Here is a 25728-nt window from a genome sequence, read left to right as displayed (position 1 = left end):
TATAAACCTTTTTGTGTTTCAATTGGGGGTTGGGTGAAGGTCAATGTGAAAGATGATTTGAAAAATTACAAAATAAAGGTATACTTGGTTTCAAGAGTTCTAAGGTATTATTCAATTCACAAAGAAATCAAATTTCTCGAGAATGAAATCTTCCTATCATGAATAATTGAGGAGAAATATATACAGCCTTATTCTGGATATTTGCTAGGGAGATATCTCGCATGTAAAATATTTTCGCTTTCACATTCTCGCCTTATTCTGAATGAATAGGAAGATGCAAGGTATATTTAATAAGGTAGCCGCATCGGCCCAGCTGTACCAATGTTGAACCAAAAAATTAAAAAACTAAATTATGAATGAAAATCTCCGAATTTCGAAGAGCTTTATTGGCAATACTTTTATTAACATTTTCTACAAGAATTTGTGTAAAAAAATCTTGTCAATCTGTTTGTTTTGGCAAAATATTTTTGACATATCAAAATACAACAACCGATGTTTGTTGTAGAAATTCGCCGATGCGGCTACCTTGTATATCTACCTTGGGGAGATGCAAAAATGCGAGATGCGGATTCGAGTTTTCGAAAATGGTGGTTGAAAAAAAGATTCGTGTTGCCATATCGTAAATTAAGTTGCAATGTGTGTGGCCATATTGTAATTTAAGTTGCAATGTGTGTTGCCCCATTGTAATTTAATTGTGTAACATTTTTCAATATATTATTTATTGATTTTTGTTATTAAAAATTGTTACTTTTTATTGTTATTTAAACTATATAGCAATACAAATGTGAAATATCAAGAATCCGCTGTATAAATGCTTTGTAATTAAAAGAAAATAAATTAAAGTTTGAAAATATGGCAACCTACAATATGGCATGTGAAACAGCTGTTCATTGTTTTGATGCAATTTGTTGCAACAACTACAATAGATTACAAATAAAAGAACATTTTTTTATGATGGCAAAAACACAACGAATAATAGGAAGAAATCTGCGATTTAATTAATTAATTCACAGTTTATTATTTCACTACATAATTGTGTGCCTTTTTATTTAATTCCGATATTTATCTCCCCAAATTCTTAAAGTGGACTGTTATGTTATGATTTGCTTTTAAAAAAAATTGTTCTTTCATAATTTTTATTTAAGTTTATCACTGTTAAGCGGCTCATCAGGCAAATTTGGGTTTTCCATAATTTTAAAAATTTTTTTCTTGAGAGACAGATCCTCACCCAAAATGTCTGTATTTCGCCTCCAAAAATCAAACTCGACTTAAATATTCCTTATTACCTTCATACATTTCTTGGCAATACTTGGTTCAGCACGCATCGTTATCAAAAGGATTTCCAATGGCATTTTATTGGTTGTTTTCCAGTTAAAAATTTGCTTACTATCATTTATAATATTCTAAATCGTCATAGAATAAGTATTGTGTAAATATTTTTCATAAAAATAGTTATTACTTATGTTTTTGTAGTCAACTCCCTTTAAATTTATTAGCGAAAAATTTCGCACAAAATTTCATCTCATTCTCCTACTCCCTGTAATTCAGAATACCTACAGCCTTATTCTGGATATTCGCTGGGAGATATCTCGCACATACAAAAATTTTCGCTTTCACATTCTCGCCTTATTCTGAATGAATAGGGAGACGCAAGGTAGATATACAAGGTAGCCGCATCGGCGAATTTCTACAACAAACATCGGTTGTTGTATTTTGATATGTCAAAAATATTTTGCCAAAACAAACAGATTGACAAGATTTTTTTACACAAATTCTTGTAGAAAATGTTAATAAAAGTATTGCCAAAAAATCTATTCGAAATTCGGAGATTTTCATTTATAATTTTGTTTTTTAATTTTTTGGTTCAACATTACAACAACATTTTTGACATTTATTTGTCCAACAGCTGGGCCGATGCGGCTACCTTATTAAATATACCTTGGGGAGACGCAAAAAATGCGAGATGCGGATTCGAGTTTTCGAAAATGGTGGTTGAAAAAAGATTCGTGTTGCTATATTATAATTTAAGTTGTAATGTGTGTTGCCATATTGTAATTTAAGTTGTAATGTGTGTTGCCCCATTGTAATTTAATTGTGTAATATTTTTCAATATTTTATTTATTATTTTATTAAAAATTGTTACTTGTTATTGTGGTTTAAACTTTATAACAATATAAATGTGAAATATCAAGAATCCGCTTTATAAATGCTTTGTAATTAAAAGAAAATTAATTAAAGTTTGAAAATATGGCAACCTACAATATGACATGTGAAACAGCTGTTCATTGTTTTGATGCATTTTGGTACAACAACTACAATAGATTACAAATAAAAGAACATAATTGTGTGCGTTTTTATTTAATTTCGATATTTTTTTCTCTCCAAATTCTTAAAGTGGCCAGTTATGCTCCTACTCCTTTATTTCTTCCTTCAAATAATGCAAACGATAATTTTGAAAAAAAAAATATTTTTTGTATTTTTTTTTTTTTTTTTTTTGTTTCATAATTTTTATTTAAGTTTTTCACTGTTAAGCGGCTCATTAGGCTAATTTGGTTTTTCTACAATTTTTTTCTTGAGATACAGATCCTCACCTAAAATTTCTGTTTTTCGCCTCCAAAATGCATCAAACTCGACTTAAATATTCATTATTACCTTTTATACATTCTTTGGCAATATTTGGTTCAGCATGCATCATTATCAATAGGATTTCCAAAGGCATTTTATTTGCTGTTTTCCAGATAAATATTTGCTTACTATCATTTATAATATTCTAAATCGTCATAGAATAAGTATTGTGTTAATATTTTTCATAAAAATATTTATTACTTATGTTTTTGTAGTCAACTCACTTTGAATTTATTAGCGAAAAAATTCGCACAAAATTTCATCTCATTCTCCAACTCCCTGTAATCCAGAATACCTAATTTTTCCCCAAAGCGGATTTTTTCGCTTTCGAACTTCATTCAGAATAAGGCGAAAGCGAGAATGCGAAAAAATTCACACAAAAATGTTGTTCAGAATAAGACGAAGGATTCGGTTTTGAGATCCCTAACTGTGAACAAGCTTTTTAAGCGCAAATAATTTTATCTAAGTTTCTAAATTAAAAAAAAAGTAATACATCTCCCGGCATCCTAATTGCAATATCCCTGCATTTAAGATGCCTGGTTCTACGCTTGATGATATTGATTTTGATGTTGCTGAAGAGGAAATAACATCAACACCTCAAACCAATGACGACGTAATATCAAACATCGAAAATGTAAAGATAATAAACGAGCGTAAGAGGCAACGATTGGAGGGCGCATTTTCGCCAGTTAATGTAAATGTTTCTGATCTGACAAAGAAACTGGTGAGTTATAATCCTAAGGATCAGAACAGATTTGGCATCCTGGATGTCCTAGCTGATGTTAATCTGGAAAATAACACCCAACCTACAGTGTCTCAGCCACGTACTGGTACTGCAAAAGAAACATCATCAACGCCAGCAATATCTTGGTGTCCGCCAATTATTGTATTCAACGTCAACATAAAAACTCTTGTTGAATCATTAAAATCGACGATTCCCCCATTCTCCTTTAAAATAAAAAACATAAATAGAAGTAAAAGTAAACTCTATTTCGCAGATAAAAATGTGCACGCCTCTATGATGGCTATCTTAAAAGAGAAGAATATACATTCATATTCCTTCACACCAAAGGAACTTAAGCAGGAATCATTGGTAATCAGAAGATTATATGCTGAAACGGATGTTAATGATATAAAGTCTGAACTCGATACCCTAGTCCCCGATACAGTAGCTAGTGTAGCGAAGTTTAAAACGCCGAATTCAGTGAAAAAGAACATTGACACAGGACTGTTCAGCGTTTCTCTCTGTCCCGGGAAGAAAATTAGTGATGTGAGCCATATCAGATTTCTCCAAGGCCAAAGCATCTCGTGGGAGAAACCAAAAAAGAAAGATACAGACATTCAGTGCTTCAGATGTCAAAATTGGGGGCATATTGCTCGGAATTGCAACTCAGCCTATAAGTGCGTGAAGTGCGACCAACAACACCCTCCTGGAGAATGCCAGCGTATGCGAACAGATTCAATAGCTCCATACTGTGCCAATTGTAGAGAATCAGGACATCCCGCCAATTGGAAAGGCTGTCCAATTTACAAAAAGTTCGTCGCTGCGCGTCGTAATAAAATTACAAAGGCAATTGACGAAAAAAACAGAGCCAGAGTTAACGTAAACAAAGCAGTGAATTTGTCAATGATCTCCAATGGAAAGAGCTTTGCAAGCCTCTTCAAGAACAATCAGCCTCAACAAAATAATTCCTGTCAAAAGCCCTCTTTGATTGAAGAGTTTTTAAAGCTGGCAAACTTATTCTTAGAACCGGAAGAAATGTCTTTAGAACAAGAGATAAGTTTATTCTTATCAAGATACAAAAGCATGTCAAGAGCTGACGCAAAAATAGAATTTTTGCATTTATTAAATAAAGTTAAAGATAAGTATGGTCCATAGATCACTTAGCCTACTAACTTTTAACGTCAGGTCGCTTGTCGATTCTAGTCGTCAAATAGATCTTCACAGCACCTTAGTAAGGAACAAAATAGACATTGCCTTCATACAAGAATTACATCTAAGAAGATATAGAAAAATTAATCTTCCTGGTTACAATATTATTTGCAACAACTTATCTGTTGGAGTAGCAGTAGTAATTAAAAACACTATCAAATTTACGAGAATATTTCCGAAAGACATTGGCTTCTGCACTGCATTCATACAAATCGATTTTTCCACAAATGGTATTCAACAGAAGTGGTTAATTGGATCCACTTATATCCAATGTAATTATCCAGTACAACAAATGGGACATGATCTGGAAAAATTAAACCAATTTTGCCGCAACTACGATGCATTTATCATTGGAGGTGATTTGAATTCGAAAAGCATATCGTGGGGTGATTTTTCCGACAACAGCAACGGAAAAGTACTCCAAAGCTGGTTAGATGATAATTGTTTAGAAGTTACCCGACTTTGTGCTTCTTCGCCTTCCTATCCAAACGGTCCATCGTTTCTTGACCATTTCCTAGTGAGTTCAAATCTGATAAATAGAATGGCTTTAAATTTTAATTTGGAAACACTGCCATCTTTTTCCGACCATTACCCTGTCAAATTATCTCTACAACTGGACAGCCTTGATCTAATATTAGACACTCCAAGAGGTTTCACTTCATATAGAAACACCGATTGGAACAGATTCCGCTTAGATCTGGATTCAGCTTCAAGGCAAATAATGCCTCCCCACAATAGAAATCTGCAAAACCAAGAAATTGATGATATAGTCAAAAAATTTAATGAAGCTTTCACTTCAATCCACGAAACTCATTCTCAGCAGCTTACATTACATAATGGTAAATTCCCTCTTTCTGAAAAGAGCAAAAAATTGTACAAACTGAAACATAATTGGCAAAAAGAACTAAAAAACATATTTCATCGTAACGGAAATAGATCAAGCCCCGAATACAGGATTCTTTCCAAACAAATTCAACTGCTTAAGATCATAATAAAGGAATCAGTAAACATTGAACAAGCTCAAATATTAAACAGCAAAATGCAAAATATAAAACCGGGTCCAACAGCATTCAAGGAAATCTTCCAAATAGTTGGAAAAAATAAAGCACCGTTTTGCCATAGCATTACTCATAATAACGACACTATAACAGCCCCTTCTGTCATAGCTGAAGAGTTTAAAAACTATTATTCATCGATATTTATACACAGAACTCCAGAGCGTCCAGTCGTTGATCTTGAAACGAAAATTGATCATTTCATGTCTTCAGTACCTCGTCATATTTTCTCTTTTGATGAACATTTTAATGCTCTAAACAATGATGACACATGGCATTTCACAAGCGCTGAAAACATTAAAAGAATAATAGCATCAATAAATCGCAAAAAGTCAAGTGGAGTTGATGGAATTTCAAATTTTATTATTCGAAAATTTCCAGACACAACAATCAGGTTACTCACATGTTTATTTAATCAATGCATTAATAATGGCTATTTTCCCTCTGACTGGAAAACAGCGAAGATTATTCCAATCAAGAAAAAAACAAGCAGTGAAACAGTATCCGAATTCCGTCCGATTTCTCTCTTGTCCAATATAGGAAAAATATATGAACACGTTTTGAGAGAAAAAATAGAAAATCAATTCACCATAGAACCAATTTCCAGCTATCAATTCGGTTTCAAAAAACATCATTCAACTCAGCATGCATTGTTAAAATTCCACAATGATATAACCTCGAACCTCAGGAATCAAGTTTGTACCGTGGCCATCTCTCTGGATATCGAGAAAGCGTTCGATTCCGTCTCGCATAGTGGAATTCTATATAAACTGATTGACCTTGGACTTGATCCTTATATCATAAAAATATTGCAAAGTTTTTTCCATAACAGATCCTTTGCAGTCAAAATTAAAGAGGCTTCTTCTTCGAGCGGTTACATATACAGTGGAGTACCTCAGGGTAGCGTACTGGCCCCATTTTTGTTTAATCTATTCCTTTATGATTTCCCACATAACAACGAAGATTCGCAAGCCATACTTTACGCTGATGACTGTCTCATCTACGCACATAATTCGTCGCCATCTGTAGCACTAAATAAAGCAGCGCAACATCTCGCCCGCATCGACAGCTACTACAAAACTTGGGGAATACAAATAAATGCCTCTAAAAGCTCAGCAATTTGTCTCCGTAATGCCTCAGGTAAATGTCCGAGATATGTCGTCCCGCAGAGTAAACTCCTACATTTGTCGCTTAATGGAACTGATATTCCATTTACACAAAGTCTAAAGTATTTGGGTGTAAGTTTTAACAATCTTATGAAATTTAATACTCACGTCCGTACAATATTACAAAAAGCAAAACGTGTAGCTGGACGTCTATCAATTCTATTCAGAAACAAATATTTACCGCAGAGTACAAAACTTCTCTTATATAAAGTGGCCATAAGATCAATTATTTTATATGGACTTCCCATTTGGTTCACTATCTCTCCTACTGGGGCCAAAGAAGTGGAAATATTTGAACGTTATATCCTACGTAAATGTATAAATCAACATTACGAAAACCCGACAAAGAAGTTTTCAAACACTCACATTTATGGTAAAGCTGGAGTCCAACCTTTCTGCCAACACGCATTCTATCTCTTAAAGAAGTTTGTAGATGGGCTAGAGCACTAATGCACAAAATAGTACGATAGCGGTGATTGCTAAACACATCTTCTCTTTTTTTCTCTCTTCGCCAGTCATTTTTGAATCTCTCATTATCTCACACACTTACTCTCATATATGTTCAACTCTGGGCTACACACGAAAATCCTATTATCAACTCTATATATGAAAAAAAACACGTATCTTGGTCAAATTCAACATATTTATCTGCCATTGGCATTATCAACGAAAGCCTCGACATTGATCCAGACAATTGTAATGTACCTGATTTTTATAAGCCAACACAAAGAACACAAAGAGCCCATAGAGGCTAAATATTATAAACATATACATTTATATTTATAAAATTATATTTATAAATTCAATTTTTGAGTTATGCTCTTTCGTTTTAATTTATGTGTTTTGTTTTGACATATATTTTCTAAACACCATCTGTGATATTTACACATACATACTTTTTTACCATATGTTCATCTAACATACTCGCTGTTTGATAAAGATATTAACAGTCTCTTGTTATCTCTTTTTAATTGTTATGTATTTTTAAGTAATTTATTACCTACAGACACACACGCTCTGTTAAAAAATGTTAAGGTCGTGAGCAAGCCTTGCTCTTCATTCATTTTGCACGTACGCATTTCCGTATATTCATTTTAAGCATGTAGCATCAATGCATTTAATTATTGGATTAGAATAAGACAAATATAGTTCTAAATTATCATGTCATCATTTTACTTTACATTAACCATGTTATCGAAATAAGAAGAAGACTCAATAAAAAATTTACTTACTTACTTAATAAGACGAAGGGGAAGAGCGAGTAAATTCACGTGGAATTGACATCCAGAATAAGGCTGCTAATTTTTCCCCAAAGCGGATTTTTTCGCTTTCGAACTTCATTCAGAATAAGACGAAAGCGAGAATGCGAAAAAATTCACAGGAAAATGTTGGTCAGAATAAGGCGAAGGGAAAGAGCGAGTAAATTCACATGGAATTGACATCCAGAATAAGGCTGATAAATATGGCATCACTAATTTTCTTAGCAACCTGTGTAGAGTAATTTCTATAATGTGGACTATGCGTCTATAAACAGCCTTATTCTGGACATAAATTTCCCATTTGTTCGTGAAGTTATTCGGACCAACAACTCGCAGCGATTTTTTCGCATTTTCACTTTTCCCTTATTCTGAATGTTAAGTTAAAAAGCGAGGAAACAAATCAGTTATTCTAGGATACAGGAAATGAGATGACATTTTGTTTGAAAATGTTCAGGACCTAACTATAAACATTATTAAAGTATTGAATATTTTTATGAAAAATATCCCTATCCATAACAATACATGCATAAGGATGGAAGAGTTCAACTGAGTTTGATAAAATTTGGGAACGGAATAAGGATTTTGTGTGAGTATATGTCTCTCCAGAAAAAGATGTTAAAAATTATTGAATGAGCCGCATAACCATCATAACATTCATTTTCATAACAAAATTGGGAACTCGGAATAAACTCCTTTGTTTAGGGGTCTACATATTTAAGTAGTGTTTTTTATTACCATTATCACATTAGATTGTGCAAATACTGCGAATTATTGATGAGCCTCGGAATATAGATCGTATGGTCGACTCCGTCCGACTAGAGTAACTTCGGATAATGTGGACCACAATTTTCTTTTTTTGATATTGTGGATGGTAAAAAATAAAAACAAATTGTTTTCACAACATAGTAGATGTGTTGGCTAAATATATTCCAGGTCAAACATTTTATATATTTGTCTATAAAAATGTTATTGCATTTTATTTCAAACTATAAACTGCGAATAATAATAACTTGGCGGGTAATGTGGACCAGTATGTGTGGGTAATGAGGATCTGTAAATTAAAGGTAGGTTGTAGATTGGTTGTGATAAATTTCAATTTATTGCAAAAATATATGGGTTCATGTTTTGGAATAGCCCCCATTTAAGAGTACCGCCCCATTTGCGGTATTTTGAAGGTCCTTGCTTCATTAGCCAACCGAATATCGATCGCATATCGAGTTTTCAGAGGATAGAATACCTCCTCGCATATTAAATGCGCCCATGTTTCGAACTCGTTCTCGTGAAAAGGTCCCACTTTTTTATAGTGGTCCACATTACCCGACATTGAAAATTTGTATTTAAAAATATTTATCGGCTTCAAAAATGAATAAAAATTAAAAATCACCGATTGTAATTACAGCTAAACGTATATTTTTGTTAAAGAAAATAGCAAACCCACATAACTCTTTTATATTCGAGAAAAAAGAAGTTTTCGAGTATTTTGCAAAATCTTCCGACTATTTTAATACTACACTACATTTTCAATATTGCAGTTATTTATTAAAAACCAAGTTTGATGTTTGTTTTCACTATTTAGGAAAACATTTATCAAGGCGGCATTGACATATTTCAAGCATTTTCTTAGATATGGGGGTGGTCCACATTAGACGCATAGTCCACATTATCCGAAGTTAATCTATACTGCTCCGATCACTGGTTTTATTCTACTTCGCCACAACTTTAAAGATTCCAAATACAATTTTTTGAAGGAAAAAATAATAAATTTGTAATTTTGATTGAAGAGATTACTACACTCCATTCAAACTCACAGGTACACTAGGGCCCATCGGCAGTAGCATTACGGCAGTGTATGGGACATTAAATCATGGTGCAGTTGAACACGCTTATAATGAACATAATATGTCCAGCCAATTTAGTTCGTTATAGACGTAATAGAAAAATTTGTTGCCATACATGTATGCATTATTAGTACAAAATAATAATTTTTGTCTGGTTACTTTTCCACTAAAATTTAGTCAGTAAGTTCTATTTCAGAGAGTAAAATGTTTTTTTTCTCTTTTCAACATCCAGTAAAATTTTTCGCAATATTACGCAATTTCACTTATAATGCTTGAAATTTTAGACATATCAAGGAATAAAATTCATTAAATAAAATTGTATTTGAATACAATATTTAAAATAGACAGCTGATTGAAATACATTGAATGGGGCTGGACAAATCTAACTACAAGAAATTTAGCCCGTAACATTCAGTAAGTGCTCAGTGTTGAACTGTCAAATTAACTCTCTCTTTTACAGGACTTTGGAGTAGAAAGACAACATCCAGTAACATCAGATTTTTTTTGGCATTTTTTCCAGCGGTAGGTATTTTTACACTAATTATTGAGTATTTGACCCGTACTTTCAATATTTGCAATAAGTTACTGAATAAAATTTTCTGGAAAATTTATCGCACAATCCTAATTAGGCAAACTACAATTGCGATGGAAAAATATAAAAATGTCACTTACTTGTTCACTTTCTTCACATCACCGAGACAGTAGGATTTGATATGCTCCTTGATGATTAGTTCTTTCAAATTTCCATTTTCATAGTTGAACTTTAGATATTACACATTTATTCTTATTTCTAACATAAATTCAAGCGCAACTTCTCCCTTATTTCTTCGGTAACACGAAAACCTTTGTCATGTCCAGGTATAATATAAGAACACATATCTGCCATTTTGGAACGATTTTCGCGCTGCAGTTGAGGATGTTCCGAACCAGCATTCAACCATATTTCCTGATCGTAGACGTCTTCCTCACGCTCAAAGAGATCACCACAAATTCCAACTGTTCCACCACTTTGTAGATCTGCATTAAATACCACTACCGATACGCAAGTGAGCGTATGACCAGGAGTTCTCATGATCACCACATTCCCATTGTCTAGTGAATACGGTGTTGCAAAATCATATTCAGGGTATTTGTCTCCATGCGACATGCAAGCACCAACAAAATGCCATTCGGCCGAAGTAAAAAGATAATTGCAACCAATGTGATCCGAATGGCCATGAGTGCACACTACATATTTGATGTCTTGCGGTGTTAGCCCGATGTTTTGTAGGCCATCTCTAATAACCTGCCCATCCCAGGCGGTCATTGTGTCCACTATAATGTTACAGCCACTTGTGGTTCGTATCACAGTGCAGGAGCAATTTGCACGCATATCATTCGAATTTCCTATTGGTTTTGAATAGCCTTCTGCAACGACATATACCTTGTTGAACATATTGATTCCAATATATAGATGATACTTCTTCGGGGCGGACAGCAGATAATGGCTTAAAAACGCCAACTCGAACGGAAATGGCGGGAGGCACGTTTGTATAGAAATAGAGATAGAAAAAGTGAAAATCAGCTGATAAATTCGGTATTCTATTGATAGTTTGGTGCTGTTTTCGTATTTCTTTGTTCCTTCTTATGCCATGTTCTGACGAGCATTCGAACAACGTAGTTCGCTCTCAGAATTACCTACATGAATTAACCCGTTCATACAACACTATTCTTAATTCATCTCATCAGAATTTTCTTTTTCAAATTTGTTGTTTCTCCCTTTACACAGAAATCTCAACATATTTGTGTGTATTACCTATAAATTTAAATAGAGAAAATTATTCTCTTTCTCCTGAATATAGTCAGAACCTATAGCTATTTACTTTTCATTCATGTTTTCCATTTTTTCTGAAAATTTTGTTGTTTTTAATACATTTTTATATTTTTTCAATTCAAATGTCACATACTGTCACATATACAAATTTGGAGAATTTTTTGTTTGAGTTTCCCCACATTTGTTTCTTGTTTTGTACGCTAATTAGAATAAAGGGAAAAGGAATGCATATTGCATTATGTAGAAAACAAAATTTACATCCTGCTGCATATATAAAAACTATACAATTTTTAACTTTTCATTCATCATTTTCATTTTTACTGAAAAAGTTTGAAAATTTTATAAATATTTTCATGCTGTCAAAATTAATTTATTTTCGATAAATCCTCTCAATTGTTAGGGATGGGACAAATTTCTTAGTTATTCAGAGAGTGATTCGAATTGAACAACGTACAAAAGTCGGTGTTCGCTCAGACATTTTTGTATGGGGAACTAAGTAATTACTTCATAATTAAGGGTCGAACAACGAATGAGAGAGCGAACGACGCTCGTCTGTACATGGCATTAGCATTTTTCTTAAATTAGTGACTGAGAATTTTTAAATTAGTGACTACCAACTTAACTATTCGCGAGTAACCCAGTAGTCGTTGTGGTTGATTAATTCGTTTTTAGCAACAGTTTGTTTCCCTTCAAATTTCTGATCTAAGGAATTGTTTATCATCAAAATTTTCTAAAGTTATAACCACAAAATAATTTTCTTTTTTGATTTCTTCAATATTTCATAATTTGTACACTATGTATTGTTTGTTGTACTTTTAAAGAGTAATTCAGGCTTGGTTTTCCTATAAAGATTGTTGCCAATATTATTTGTTAATATGTAAGTATTCAGTAGTTTTTATTTGTAACTATGAAGACTCTGCGACTGAAGTTGTACATCGTAGGAAATGCTTAATAATCGGATTTAACTTTCCCTTCCGATTTGAAATTTCGCCGTCTGTAAATAGCAGATATACCGGCATTTGGTGTTCATATACGAGGAATTCCATCTATAACGTTTATATTGCTGTAACAAGCTTCTTAGATGTAAATAACAAATTGTTAACAACACTGAATAATAGGATAACCGTGTAAATTTGTGCTTTCTAATTCAGTTGGTTCCCTTGGCTAATAAACTTCAATACCAGCCGCATATGTATTAGTTACCTTGTAAATTGCCAACAGCGTAATATCATTGTGCATGTATTAAGATTAGAACATTTTATTTTATTACTGAGAATCACTAGAACTTGAGCTTGAGCTGTCCGTAGACATAACTTCAACATCATCTTGAGAGGCTTCTTTGTGGGAACGTGTCTCCAAAGCAACTGAATTGCCCGACGAACCCATAGACATATGCAATTCTCCCATGTTCGTCCAATTAAACTGATTTTGGAATGCGTTTGGGACTTCATTAACGCTGCGCTGATTATCGGTCATGTTATTTTGGTGCACCACCCCGCCGCCATTTATATTGAGGTCTGATTTGCCCAAGAAACCATTACGCATTTCGATATCAGTTGGATATGGTCGCCGTACGTCTCCTATACACCATGTAATTGGTGCGCTGACAGCATTTGCAGAACTTATACGATGTGCATATTTAATTAATTCCTCAGAGGAAACAGGCCTTTTATTGGCTTGTTTAATACTAGCAAGTTTCTGCCTAGCCTGGAATATAGCAGTGGCCAAAATCTGTTCAGCTTCCTTTAGTGATTTCTGAAGTTTCTGTATCTCTCGGTCCTGCAATCCAACAATAGTTTTTAATAATTTATTGAGTATTTCACTGCACATTGAACATTTATATATGTTTCGCCTACCTGTACATCTACCTTGGCCTTCAATTCATCCATTTTCTGCTCGAGTTTAGCTTGTTCATCAGCCAATTCCAACATCTTGCGAAATTCCTCATCTTTGGCCACGAGCAAATCTACAAGTGCGGTGTGTTCAGCTGTAGACTTTTGATGCTTCGGCAGGAGATTGTCGATTAATTCCCTAAATATCCGATTATAAGAGTTTACTGTCTATTTGATGTGGGATGCGCTGAAACTCACTTGGCTATTAATTCCATGTCATCTATAAGAAGGAGCAACCTCTCCTTTGTGCTTAAATGGAATGACATCTCCTCGGCAAATTGGTGTAAACAAAGTAGATAATTAGTTGAATGCTATTTCCACTTCTTCTTCTGTGTCGACTTGCTATGCACATTGGAATGATTACACCGTTTCTATTACACATTACGCCAAAACAGACATCAAAGACGTATTCAAGACGTTATGTCCGCCGATTCGTGTCGCGAAAAAATATTCTTTGAAAATAATAACATCTAAATAGAAGTAAAACCCCATGTCTTACAATAGAATACCTTCTGTATTTATTTCAAATTCATGATAAAAATTATAAATTAATACTTGAATATAAATAGATATATGTATGTACATATGTACATATGGTTTATGTATTACAGGAACTTAAACATTATTTGCCAGAAAAAATACTTAAGTTTTAAATTGTTCTTTAGTAAAATATCTTTGCTTTCAGAGTCGATATGTATACTGAAGAGCTCATTTCGACAAACGGCTGCATTTTTGTTTTCACTCTCAAGCAATTTGCGATTCACCACGCACCATCTTGTAGTGATCAAATTTGCATTTTGTTTCTCCAGCAGATCAAATATGTCGAGGAGGTTTTTATTATTGGATGCCATGGGTATTACTACCTCACAGGATATTTCTTGATTCAGCATTTCTACATCGTACGTTTCAGGATATTCCTTTATATTATCCATTATCCACGTTAATGTTGTTTCATTCCAACATGCAATCCACAATCTGCCCTTGTGTAATGTAATGGGTTCGTTTCCGAATTGCAGCTTATCTAAAGTGTCGCAAATACGAAATCGATCAAAAAACCATTCCAGCAAAAGTTCGCACTCGGCCTCATTGATGTTACCCTCGCTTTTAGATACGCTTACCATATACTTACGGTATTCAGGGTCTAATTTGCGACAGGGATTGTTATTATCGCATGTAGTAGAAGTTACATTCGGTTGAAGGTTTGGGACATTTTTATTTTGCACTGTTTGGGTATTATAAGTGGTTGTTCTTGAACTTTTTGATGTTTCGGAATATTGATTCTGATTATTTGCGAGGCCTTCATTTGGCTTACTTTCAACCAAATTAGATGAATTTTCTGAAGTAAGTTGTTGCATTGCCGCACCTCTTGAATTCATGTCTGAAGAATCATTTCTGATAACTGTTTCAACACTTGAACTTTCACAACTTGGAAATTCTTCAAGGTACCTGAATAAAGTTGGGGAAAGATTATTTCCGATCGTAGCTGACTTTTGCCTAAGTAATAGAAATATCGTTAACGTTTTATCAATTGTGTGTGGAGAAGTTTTACCTTTTAGAATGGTTGGCTGCCGTAAAGGTTTTCTGTCGTTTTTTACATTCACTAGACGATGAACTATCGGATTCGGACTGACTGGTTTCGTCGTCAGAATATTCACTCGAACTACACGATTCAGAATCAATTATAAGTGTGTCCGCGTTGGTTTTCATCTCCCTAGAACTTGTATCCTTCTGGGTGTATTTTTTAACCTTTTCCTCCATCTCTTGTTGTTGCAACGCCATTTTATCGTTGCAGACTTGAAGGAAGCAAACAAATTGTGGATCCTCGTAGATGCTTAAATTCTTATAGGAATAAAGCAATAAAGTCGAGGAACTTTTTAAATCGCAGATATCTTTGATTATCGTCGAATCTCTGTTGTCATAAGATTCGGTCAGTGAGCGAATTTCTTGCCTTTCAGCGGGCACATTTACATATTGCTCAATTTTTCTTTTTAGAGCAGCCAAAGTGGAGTCATCATCGATAGGAAAATAATTAATTTTCTGCAAACGTAATTAGAATAAATAATTGGCAATGAAATATTAAATGTATTTTAAAATAAGAAACAAAACTGACCTTTTGTGGGGATTTTAAATTTTGCGGTTCTAATTTTATTTTCACATACATACTTGCGATGCACAATTTTACAAATGAATAGACATAAAGAAAAAAGACAGAAACGAGGAGATGTAATAGCTGAGAGAGAGCAAAATATGAAAATGTAAAAAGGCGCTTTTACCGTGTAACGGTTGCAGTGCAAATATGATTAAGTGTGGATGCAAAAATTATATGTAAAAGAGCAAAAGACCCTAATAGCTACTATCAGTGGAGAAAAAACATGAGAACCTCTAGTTTTTTGTTTTTTCTTTTAACACAAAAGAAATATTACCATTAAAGAAAAAAGTTATACCGCTTCGGATTCAATTTTTTAATTTTCATCTTTATGTCTTTTTTTATATTTAAAGTTGTCTTCGGAATGTTGTCGAGTATACTCCGAAGGTTTCTTGGCCACTATATCGCCATGAACATTGAAAGCTTCTACGGGTTAAAATCTTTTTTCTCCAAAAACTTGATTAAATTATGATTTTTTATATTTAAAGTTGTCCTTGGAATGTTGTCGAGTATGCTCTGAAGTTTTCTTGGTCGCTATATCGCCATGAACACTGAAACTTTTTAAATGTTAAATTCTATTTTCTCCAAAAACTTGATTAAAACATGAGTTTATCAAATCCATATTTGCTAATGAAATCCACCGTGGATATTGAATTTTGGATACTCGGATGTAAACTTCTCTCATATGTAAAATTTTGGCAGTGAGTTAATACATGGTCAACATTTTCCTCCAAACTACAGGTTTCACTTAAAGCTGATGGAACCGGTTTCATTCTCTCCAGTGTAGCTTTACAGAAAGCATGATTTGTCACGATTCTATTGATTTTTTGATCTCGCTTGGGTTGACTGTTGTTTAATGGCATCCTTATCTTTTCCTTGCATTTTTTTTATGTTCGACACGAAATTTTAATTTAACATTTTTATTTATTATGTTCCGATATTTAGATCGTTTTCGACGATCATCATCGGGGAGTCGTAACTTTTTCTATTTATAATAAATTTCCTCAATAATAAACATTATTACCATTTTGAATTCTACATAATATAGTTGAGTTTATATTATCAGGGGAATTATACATCGGACCTAATCGATGTGTGCTCTGATCGGCTATATAAAATCTGTATTGCTTTGCAAAAATTTAAAAGAAAATATTCATTACTGGAGATATGCAAAATTTACGTAAAGAAAATATACTATAGGACACTTAAAAGCCAAAGCGATACAATTTTTCCTCGACCATAAATTCCGAAATGTCGATGGATCCTAACAGATGTTTTGTGTTGCTCGCAATATGTAGCTTCTATGTTGACGGCGAAACAGTAAAGAGTTCGGCGGCTAGCCGATGTATAACACAGACATGACTCCAATCTCTCAATTTCTTTTGAATTCATATTTGTTCTTAAGTTATCACACGGAATGGTCGATGGTGAGAGATTCGCGATTACCAGAAGGAATGCTCTGGTGGCAGCAGGTCTGGGGCTGTTCTTTGTAATTGCCTCCAGGCGGGAACGTATTTTAAGTTATCTCAGACGGCTGAGGGATCCACTCGGCCACAGACGCATTGAAGTTATACAAACTGCGGACGACTGCCACAGGATAGTAACCGAATTGAAAAAGTGAGTCAATTGCTATTTACATTGTGGGTTGCTTGGATCTAATGTAGTTTCTTGCAAATAATCTAGGCATTGCCATTCGTTTAAGGTCTTGGGGTTCGACTGTGAATGGGTAACGGTGGGTGGGACTAGGCGCCCGGCCGCGTTGTTACAGCTATCATCAGAGAAGGGTTTATGCGCCTTATTCAGACTATGTAGCATGAAGCAAATCCCAAAGAGCTTACGAGAATTATTGGAAGATGATGAAGTTCTCAAGGTAGGAGTTGATCCACATGGGGATGCAAAGAAGTTATGTCACGACTATGGTGTGGGAGTTGCAAGTACTTTCGATTTGCGTTTTCTAGCTGCAATGACTGGACGAAAGCCATCTGGTTTGGCAAATATGTCCAAATCAGTATTGGGTGTTGAATTGGATAAACACTGGCGGTTGGTCTGTTCAGATTGGGAAGCAACGGAACTCAGTCCAAAGCAACTGAACTATGCTGCAAATGATGCTCTTGTTGCTGTGGAAATCTTTAAGAGGCTGACGAAGGAACTTTTGCCCAAGCATTTTTGGCAGTTACATAAAATCGACTTTGAAACAATTCGGTCAAGGCTGGACCCATTTTTAGAGGCATCCTTCAAGGAGGGTTACTTCAATCCTAATACCAAACTCAACAAGTCAAAACGATTTGCACAAACGAGTCAGAAAAAGACCGAATCCGATTCCAAAAAACTGCAGGTTAGAAAATATACCACATCGGCGAGATCTAAAGTTTTATATGACAATTGCCTGTTGGAAGCGCCAGATGGAGAGCTGTTGTGTACCATCGACAAACGTAAAGCAAAGTGGTATGTTGAAAGAAATCTGGGAACTGAAGTAAATTGTGAGCCATACACAGTTCGTCTCAACTTTGAACCTGCTGGTCGTGCAGAAGGCGATGTTGGCAAATACTATCAAACTCCAAAAGAAAATCAATGTGTGGTTTGTGGTCACAGGGAAGCTTATATTAGGAAAAATGTTGTTCCTCGGGAATATCGAAAACATTTTCCAGGTAAATGTATATTATTTGACTGTTTATATCGAGGATTTACATCGATTTGTTTTGCAGTTGTCATGAAAACCCACACTTCACACGATGTGCTTCTATTGTGCCATTCCTGTCACCAAATAAGTAACATATCCGATTTGAAAATCCGCCACAAACTCAGCACAATGTGCGATGCTCCATTCACCCAGGATGATTGTTCTATCAAATACAAAGAAATACCGGAATTGAAGTTGGTACCACTCTGTACCCGTTATCGCCAACTAGATTAACGCATTTCTACTGTTTACAGAAAAATAAGATCCGCTGCTCGTGCCCTGCTAAATCATGGCGATAAAATAAATGAGGCCAGGCGCAAGGAGCTAGAAGCAGTATTACTCGATTACTACGAAGAAGAATCGGAACTAAGTGTTGAATTGTTGCAAACGGCTGCCGAAATAAACACAAAGGAAAATAATGACAACTACTGCCATCATGGAGAGAAGGTGGTTCAAACGTTCCAAGATAAGTTAGGCGGCCTGATAGAATTGGAAAAAATATGGCGACTGCATTTCCTAAACACAATGAAACCTAGGTTTTTGCCATTACATTGGGATGTGAACCATAACGCCAATAGGTAAACATAGAACAAATATTCTATATCAGGTTTAAAATTCAGTGTTTGTATTTTCCTAGACTGGAGATAAGAGCCAACGAAGGACGGGTTGAGGAGGCGGATTTAAAACTTGCCGGTCTATTACCTGATGGAAACAAAAAAGTCAATAGCACTAGCAACAAGGAACATATGGCAGGCGTACCATAACACTTTCATAATGTGTATTGTCAGCAAATATATTTTCAGTTTTCCTAACCGAAGGACATGTTTTATTACTATCGTATTTAATAATAGTATTTATTTATAGTATTAATAGTATCAGGCCTAATTATTTATGGCACAATTTACATTGCTATTAAATAGCAACACGCGCAAGGAGAAAAATAATACCACACTATTTATATGTCATATTGTTTTATTAATTTGCTATTAATAACTACAAGAGATGAGAGAAACCACAATGCGCTTAATTGGTTAAGTTGGAAATGGTTAATGTGTCATTATGGATAGATTTGGTTTTTACTTCTACTTAATCGATGATTAAAAAACGCAGTCGTTTTCTTACTGACGATTCTCGGGGTAGTGACAGAGCCCACTTTTTTAGAGCTGTTAATATAACTGAACTTACAACTAGAAAAGCTCCCAGAAGTGAGTAGCCAGTAGGCGTTTCGCCAAAGAACATCATTTGCCATATAAAGGCGAAAACAATATCAGCACAACGAGCAATGGCGACGGGTCCAGCTTGTTCGAGTTGCAAAGACACGGTTAAAAGGATTTGCCCCAGGAAGCTAAAAATACCCAGGACTACGACCAGCCACCTGTCACGACCGCAAGCTGGCCAGCAAATGGCTCCAATCGAACCGCACACGATTAGGGTATATACGAGAGCAAATGCTCCAAAATTGGTCATGATGACAGAAAAATGTAAGCCCTTCAAAGCCCTCAGTAATATGTAGACGTTGGCACCAAACAGTGTAGATGATATGGCTGCAACTGGACCCCAAATGTCGTAATGTTTCCCCTCATATCGTTCCGCCTCCAAGGATGCGGCTGAGTCGCCGAATACAAATGGCGGTCGTGTTATCAACACCACACCCACCAGGGTGAGTACAATAGTAACTATGTTGAATAGACTGCATTGCTCTTTAAGAAACACCCGGGCAAAGATGGCCACGAATACTGGCGTGGAAAATATTATTACACTGGCATCCGCTAGAGGCATATGGCGAAAAGCGTAAAAACTTAACATCAGACCCGTGGTGCCCATGAAACATCGAAGCAATAGAATGACCCGCTTTCCTTCAGGGAACACTGGTTGCTTGGTGTAAACTAAAATGGGGACGGCCGGTAAGAGGACGCCAATAAACCTGTAAACATTTCTATTTAGTAGGATAATTATTTAATGCCAGCACCATAACTTACCTAAAGGAAGCCAATTCCATGGGATTAATGTCCACGAGCCCCTTTACTATCACAGAACACAGAGAGAAAAATAACGAAGACAGTGTGGCCAGAATGATTCCCAAGTATGGACAATTTAGTTTGTTTTTCATTCGTACGAACCAGCGGTTGGACACTATTGGAACGATGGGTCCGTCCACAAATTGACGCAACTCCAAATTTTCAGACATATTTGCGATGTTTTTTGTTTTCCTAGACAAGTCTGCTGTTGATTTTTATGGTTTCATAGTCTCTGTCTATCAAAACCTCTTCCTGTTTCACCTTTAGCTAATGTATAAAAATAACAATCAGTAAAAATGTATTCATTATAGGAACAGTAGTACATGGGCTGCTTCTTAACATACCCCTTGATTTTATCGATTTTTCACCGTATGTCTATTCCACTAAATTCTATTGGATTAACTATATTCTGTAGGGGGTTTGGAATTATATCTGCTTTATGCGACACACCTTCACCGATTCTGTTGAAGTGTTTTATTAACTATGAGCCCATTAGGTTTTCGAAACATTTTAAGTACGGTATATTTTCTTCAAATACATAAAAATAAGAGTTTGATGAATTTTCTTCGATTGGCGTGCTATCACTTTTAATTACAATGCCGTTTTTTAAAATTTTGACGGCGTTGGAGAATTGGACGAAATAGCTTTAAAACGTAACTGATAAAGTCAGAATCAAAACAAACAAAGATGTGTACCTTAGTGTATCTTAGGTCGAAAATCGGACGGATCGGGGAATCAAAACAAAAAAAGGAGTTAGGTCTGCCAACTGAAGAAAAATTTAAAAACGTTCGTAAAGGAATTAATCGACTATTAGTATTGAAAATCTAAAAATCTAAGCTGAATGTTCGCCTTGAGCCATCCGTTGCGTTATGTGTTATCGAAAATACAAAAACCACAAGGAATAAATAAATTAAAATAAAACGTTATTTTTACTTTTCACTCAACAGAACCAGAGCCTGTGTTATTATTGTCAAGTTATTCAAAACATAGATTCTTGATATATTTGGTATGTTCCAGTACTCCAAGAATTTACTACTTATTACTACGATCACAAACATTCCTTTATGATATCGACAAAAATAGTAAAAACCAGTACATTATTGCAGTACGGGAAGAGACCAATTATAAACTCCTGACAACCAGAAATATAATTTGTATTGAAATTTATTAGCAATGAACTTTCCCACTTTACGAGGAAGTATGTTATACAGTCGGACTTTTGATGTAAGAAATACCGGGGGGATATATTAATTTATTTATTCCATTCAATAATACATAAGCCTACAAGGCCAAAAATAGTATTAACAATGACATAATGTCCTAATAACTAATAATACATAAATATCAAAAAAGCTTACTTATATAATTGGCTCCCCAGCCAATATATGGAACCTAACATTTTCGTTTGTACCGAAAATCGGTAGATAACGGGCATTGTTCGCGTGGAGACCTCAGTGTTGAATGCTAGTGTATGTACAGTGTAGGGTTGTATTTTTCACTTCTTCCATTAGAAGGCAAATACAGTACTGTATGTTATCGATAGTGTATTCTTGTGTTTTTGGTGCGTACAGTATAGCATAACTCAAATAAAAAACGGTTTTTAGGAAAAAAAATTAAGAATGATTTCAAAACATTTCCTGAAAACACGGAAATTGCCAAATAAATCCTACAGAGACTTAGGAAATGGCTAGTGATATAATTTTGGAATATGGTACATAAGTATCAGTCTATGTACTGGCTGGTATAGCCCCTGTAAGGCACCGCCTCCTTTTTTCCGTTTGTTATTTCAAAGCAAAGATTTAATATACAATGTATGCTGTCTTTTGTAGAAAGTAGATCCCCTTAGTTGTTATCAAACGCCATGTGTTTGGTGCATGTCACATGCCGGAACTAATTAATGCATATTTTGTTGGTTGTTAATAAATGTAATCCTTGGTGTTCCAATCTATGCCAATTTAAACAATTATATGAGCACAATTCCCAACAAATCGAATTTATGTACCTAGACCATATTAAAAAATCACTATGTTGTAGCTTTCCATATAGGATGATGACTGTTCCATTCTGATCACCTTTACCTTCCATATGAGTTCAATATATTTTACACAAAACCAATAAAGATAAACACTTTAGTTGGGTTTTACATAAAGCGGTGGTACTTTTTATTTACCTCATATTATTTTTTTTTTGCTATATTTTGTATGTAGTTATAGTTGTTATAAAACTGTGTTGGCATTAATTAAAAAAAAAAACATTCATAATTAATTGATTTAAGGGTATTTAGCATCAAATTAATAATTTTTTTTTTTGATACATACTTATTAAGTAGCAATGTGTGGATTTGTTTCTATTTTTTTTTCAATGAAGCCTATAATACAGTACAGAGTAATGTTCGCATAATACTATATCTTATTGGGTTTTATTTCAATATCATTTTGAAATTTGTATACAAAAGTTTAATATTATTGAGCCACATTATTTTCATATAAATATTGTTTATGGTATTTTGTCGGTCGGTCGGTCATCGTTCGTTCGTTAAGAAACATTTCTCTTTGACATGGTTAGTCCTCAGTCTTCTCAAATGTTTTTTATTATTTATTTTTTTTTTTCAATAACATCATATAAATGTTTATTTAAAATAACTGTTTGTATTCTTACTTACATGTACATTGGTAGGTAATAATAATTAATTAGTGGATATGTGTGTTTGTTTGGTAGGGTGGGGTGGATTGGTTAATGGTGAAATATGTAAGCAATAGGCTGTGAATTGTTTATTCTATTAATTCGATAAATATGAAGACAATGATGCAAAGCGTTTGTGATTTTTGCAGATGTTTGCTTTTTTGTGACATGTCAACTTTTATGCCAGAACAAGGTGCATGGTGTGAAAAGTGTTCCTTGTGTGTGCAGCATCATTCATTATGTATGAAAGTATCTTAATGTGATATATGATTTAGGTAGGATTCAAACTTTAAATGAAGAGAAATAAACAAGAGCTAGAAAAAGACAAAATTATGAAGGAATAAATTCAGATCTGTTATGTAGTTTCAAATTATGGCATACAATAACCAAAATCTTGAACTATTATTGTTCTTTGCACTATTTAGATAAACAAATTAAGTACCTCGAAATTGTTGGAAGTGCGAATTGTTGAACGTTCTAATAAATGGGAAAGACTTAAATCATCTCAAATTTCTGGAAATTTTAACTTTTTGAAAATCTCAATGGTCTCAATAAATTTACACAGTTTTCTATTTTCATATGGGAATAGATATTGTCGTATTTTTATATATCTAAGTTAATTGCGGAGAAGTGGAATGAAAATATCGCCGAATGTCTGTGGTTTAAGGTAAATCATAATACTAAGATTAATTTTGTTTACTGGATAATTGGAATAACATGAACATATGGACCAGACCATATGTGAACATATCCCCAAGATAAGAAAAAAATAAAAATTTCGAACTGAAAAAAACGAATAATGAAAATATGAAATTATTTTGTTTTCTTTACCATTATTTGTTTTATTTTTTTATTATAAATTATTGTAAATATCTCTCTTTACTGTTATTTCCTTGTTTCATTGGCTTGATTGTTTGTATGTATATAAAAGTGATATGATATATTTGTTTTTCATTAGAGTGTATACATGTATTTTGTTATAACCTTTGTGTTTTGGGAAAGTTGTATAAAAATAAAACAATTTAAAAACGATTGTAATGCTTGTATTTCATAATACAGTCCAATAGTATGTCTGTCGGTCAGTCAGTCAATCCGTCCTGATAGTCTGCTAGACGAAATAATTTATTAAGTTTCATCTTCAGACTGAACTTACAAGTATATTTGTTGTCATATGTGTATATATAGGTATGAATGTATAAAAATTTTAAATAAATATTATTAATGATAAAATATTCTTAACACATATTTTTAAATACTTCTATTCATATACATACATTTTTGTTGAATTTTTTTATTTATTTAATGTTAGCCATGGTACAATTATAAAAGGTAACAGCAAATCCCAGCTGATTTGATTCCAACGTAATACTAGTGTCAATATGAATTTGACAAATTATGTTTTTAAAAATCACCCAACAGTAAAATTGGGAACGCATACAATTTGAAATTGTTCTTTATTAATGTTCTTCCGTATTCAATTTACTCAATCTGCCTGCTGGGAAAGTTTGAGGAAGCAAATCTTTCTTGAAGGAATAACTCGCTCTTCCCAGCATTTCCATACGTGTTACACATATATATGGCAATGGCTCAATTAAAGGACAGATGTGGAAGCGATAGATTTTTATTTTGAGGATTCGAAAATATTTAATTTTCAAAATAAAAATAATTTGATGATAATTTGTTTGTTTGTATACAAAATTTTTCTGTCAAATGAGTTGACACTAGTAGAACTTACAACAACAAATTTCCATGTGGTTGTTGTATCGTTTTTTGTACAACAACACTTGCTGTTACCTTTTATTATTATACCATGAATGTTAGCCATAACATGTATTTCCGTTTTATTTTTGGTAATATTTCATGTGAATGTTTTACAATTTTTGTCCAATATTTGTTTTAGTATTTTTGTTTTTTATTTTATAATATATATGACAGTAAACGTATTAATTATATTAGCTTTTGATAAATAGTGGTTGTTTTCAAAAACTATTTATTGCTTGGTTTCGTATAAAATGTGTACAAAGAATTTAGAAAAAAACACAAATGGACTGTTCCCGTACTGCAAGAATCTACTATTTTTTACTACGATAACAAATTTTCCTTTATAATATCGAAGAAAATAGTAGAATCTAGTAGATTCTTGCAATACGGGAACAGACCAAAAATCATTTTTTTTGTAAAAATCAATAAATTGTCAAAATTAAACTAACAAAGTTTAGGATAGAAGAACGCTTTCTAAGAACAATCTGAAAAAGCGACATGTTACAAATATTGTGCGTATTTTATGTAAACTTATTTATTTGTATTGTATTATATTGTATATTAGACTAAACCAATCACATTTTGTATTAACTTTACTTATTATTTAGGGCATCGATGGAGGACAACCTTACACGCACACACACACATAGGCTTACCAGTCATAACATCAAAGTATATCTGACTAGCTACACTTTTTCATTTCATTTCAATTTTATTCCTACAATGAACTTCTATTCGGCGGATATACTATATCCCTGTTAATTTCCAATGACATTCTTCGAACGGTGTGTGAAGGATTTTTCGGGTATCCGTTAATCACAGTTTTCATCTGTTTGTTATGCAGAAAATAAAGGCACATA

The 25728-nt window shown here is 33.8% G+C and overlaps 5 protein-coding genes across 5 annotated transcripts; 1 reads left to right on the top strand and 4 right to left on the bottom strand.

Annotated features, from left to right (window-relative positions):
- Positions 1 to 10666: 10666 nt before the first annotated feature.
- LOC133335284 (metallo-beta-lactamase domain-containing protein 1) lies at positions 10667 to 11311 on the bottom strand. The gene has a single exon (XM_061543572.1). It carries the CDS (start codon positions 11309 to 11311, stop codon positions 10667 to 10669), a length of 645 nt encoding a protein of 214 aa, XP_061399556.1.
- Positions 11312 to 12937: 1626 nt separating this feature from the next.
- Positions 12938 to 13847, bottom strand: LOC133335287 (mediator of RNA polymerase II transcription subunit 4). The gene is made up of 3 exons (XM_061543575.1): positions 13780 to 13847; positions 13546 to 13720; positions 12938 to 13468 (listed from the first exon to the last, which is right to left on the bottom strand). The coding sequence occupies exons 1-3, from the start codon at positions 13845 to 13847 to the stop codon at positions 12956 to 12958; spliced, it is 756 nt and encodes a 251-aa protein (XP_061399559.1). The 3' UTR covers positions 12938 to 12955.
- A 339-nt stretch (positions 13848 to 14186) lies between these two features.
- LOC133335283 (uncharacterized) lies at positions 14187 to 15360 on the bottom strand. Its single transcript, XM_061543571.1, has 2 exons — positions 15131 to 15360; positions 14187 to 15027 (listed from the first exon to the last, which is right to left on the bottom strand). The coding sequence occupies exons 1-2, from the start codon at positions 15358 to 15360 to the stop codon at positions 14187 to 14189; spliced, it is 1071 nt and encodes a 356-aa protein (XP_061399555.1).
- Positions 15361 to 17144: 1784 nt separating this feature from the next.
- LOC133335281 (exonuclease 3'-5' domain-containing protein 2) lies at positions 17145 to 19171 on the top strand. The gene is made up of 5 exons (XM_061543570.1): positions 17145 to 17344; positions 17411 to 18375; positions 18433 to 18601; positions 18662 to 18985; positions 19045 to 19171. The coding sequence occupies exons 1-5, from the start codon at positions 17145 to 17147 to the stop codon at positions 19169 to 19171; spliced, it is 1785 nt and encodes a 594-aa protein (XP_061399554.1).
- A 196-nt stretch (positions 19172 to 19367) lies between these two features.
- Positions 19368 to 20611, bottom strand: LOC133335306 (solute carrier family 35 member G1). The gene is made up of 2 exons (XM_061543594.1): positions 20387 to 20611; positions 19368 to 20331 (listed from the first exon to the last, which is right to left on the bottom strand). Exons 1-2 carry the CDS (start codon positions 20593 to 20595, stop codon positions 19494 to 19496), a joined length of 1047 nt encoding a protein of 348 aa, XP_061399578.1. The 5' UTR covers positions 20596 to 20611; the 3' UTR covers positions 19368 to 19493.
- Positions 20612 to 25728: the final 5117 nt, after the last annotated feature.

This window comes from Musca vetustissima, unplaced genomic scaffold (assembly GCF_032173495.1).
Source record: "Musca vetustissima isolate MV318-11 ecotype Yass unplaced genomic scaffold, APGP_CSIRO_Mvet_v1 utg3273, whole genome shotgun sequence".
NCBI lineage: Eukaryota > Metazoa > Arthropoda > Insecta > Diptera > Muscidae > Musca > Musca vetustissima.
The sequence above is the reverse complement of the archived record's forward strand: the minus strand, read 5'-3'. Positions and strand labels throughout refer to the sequence as shown.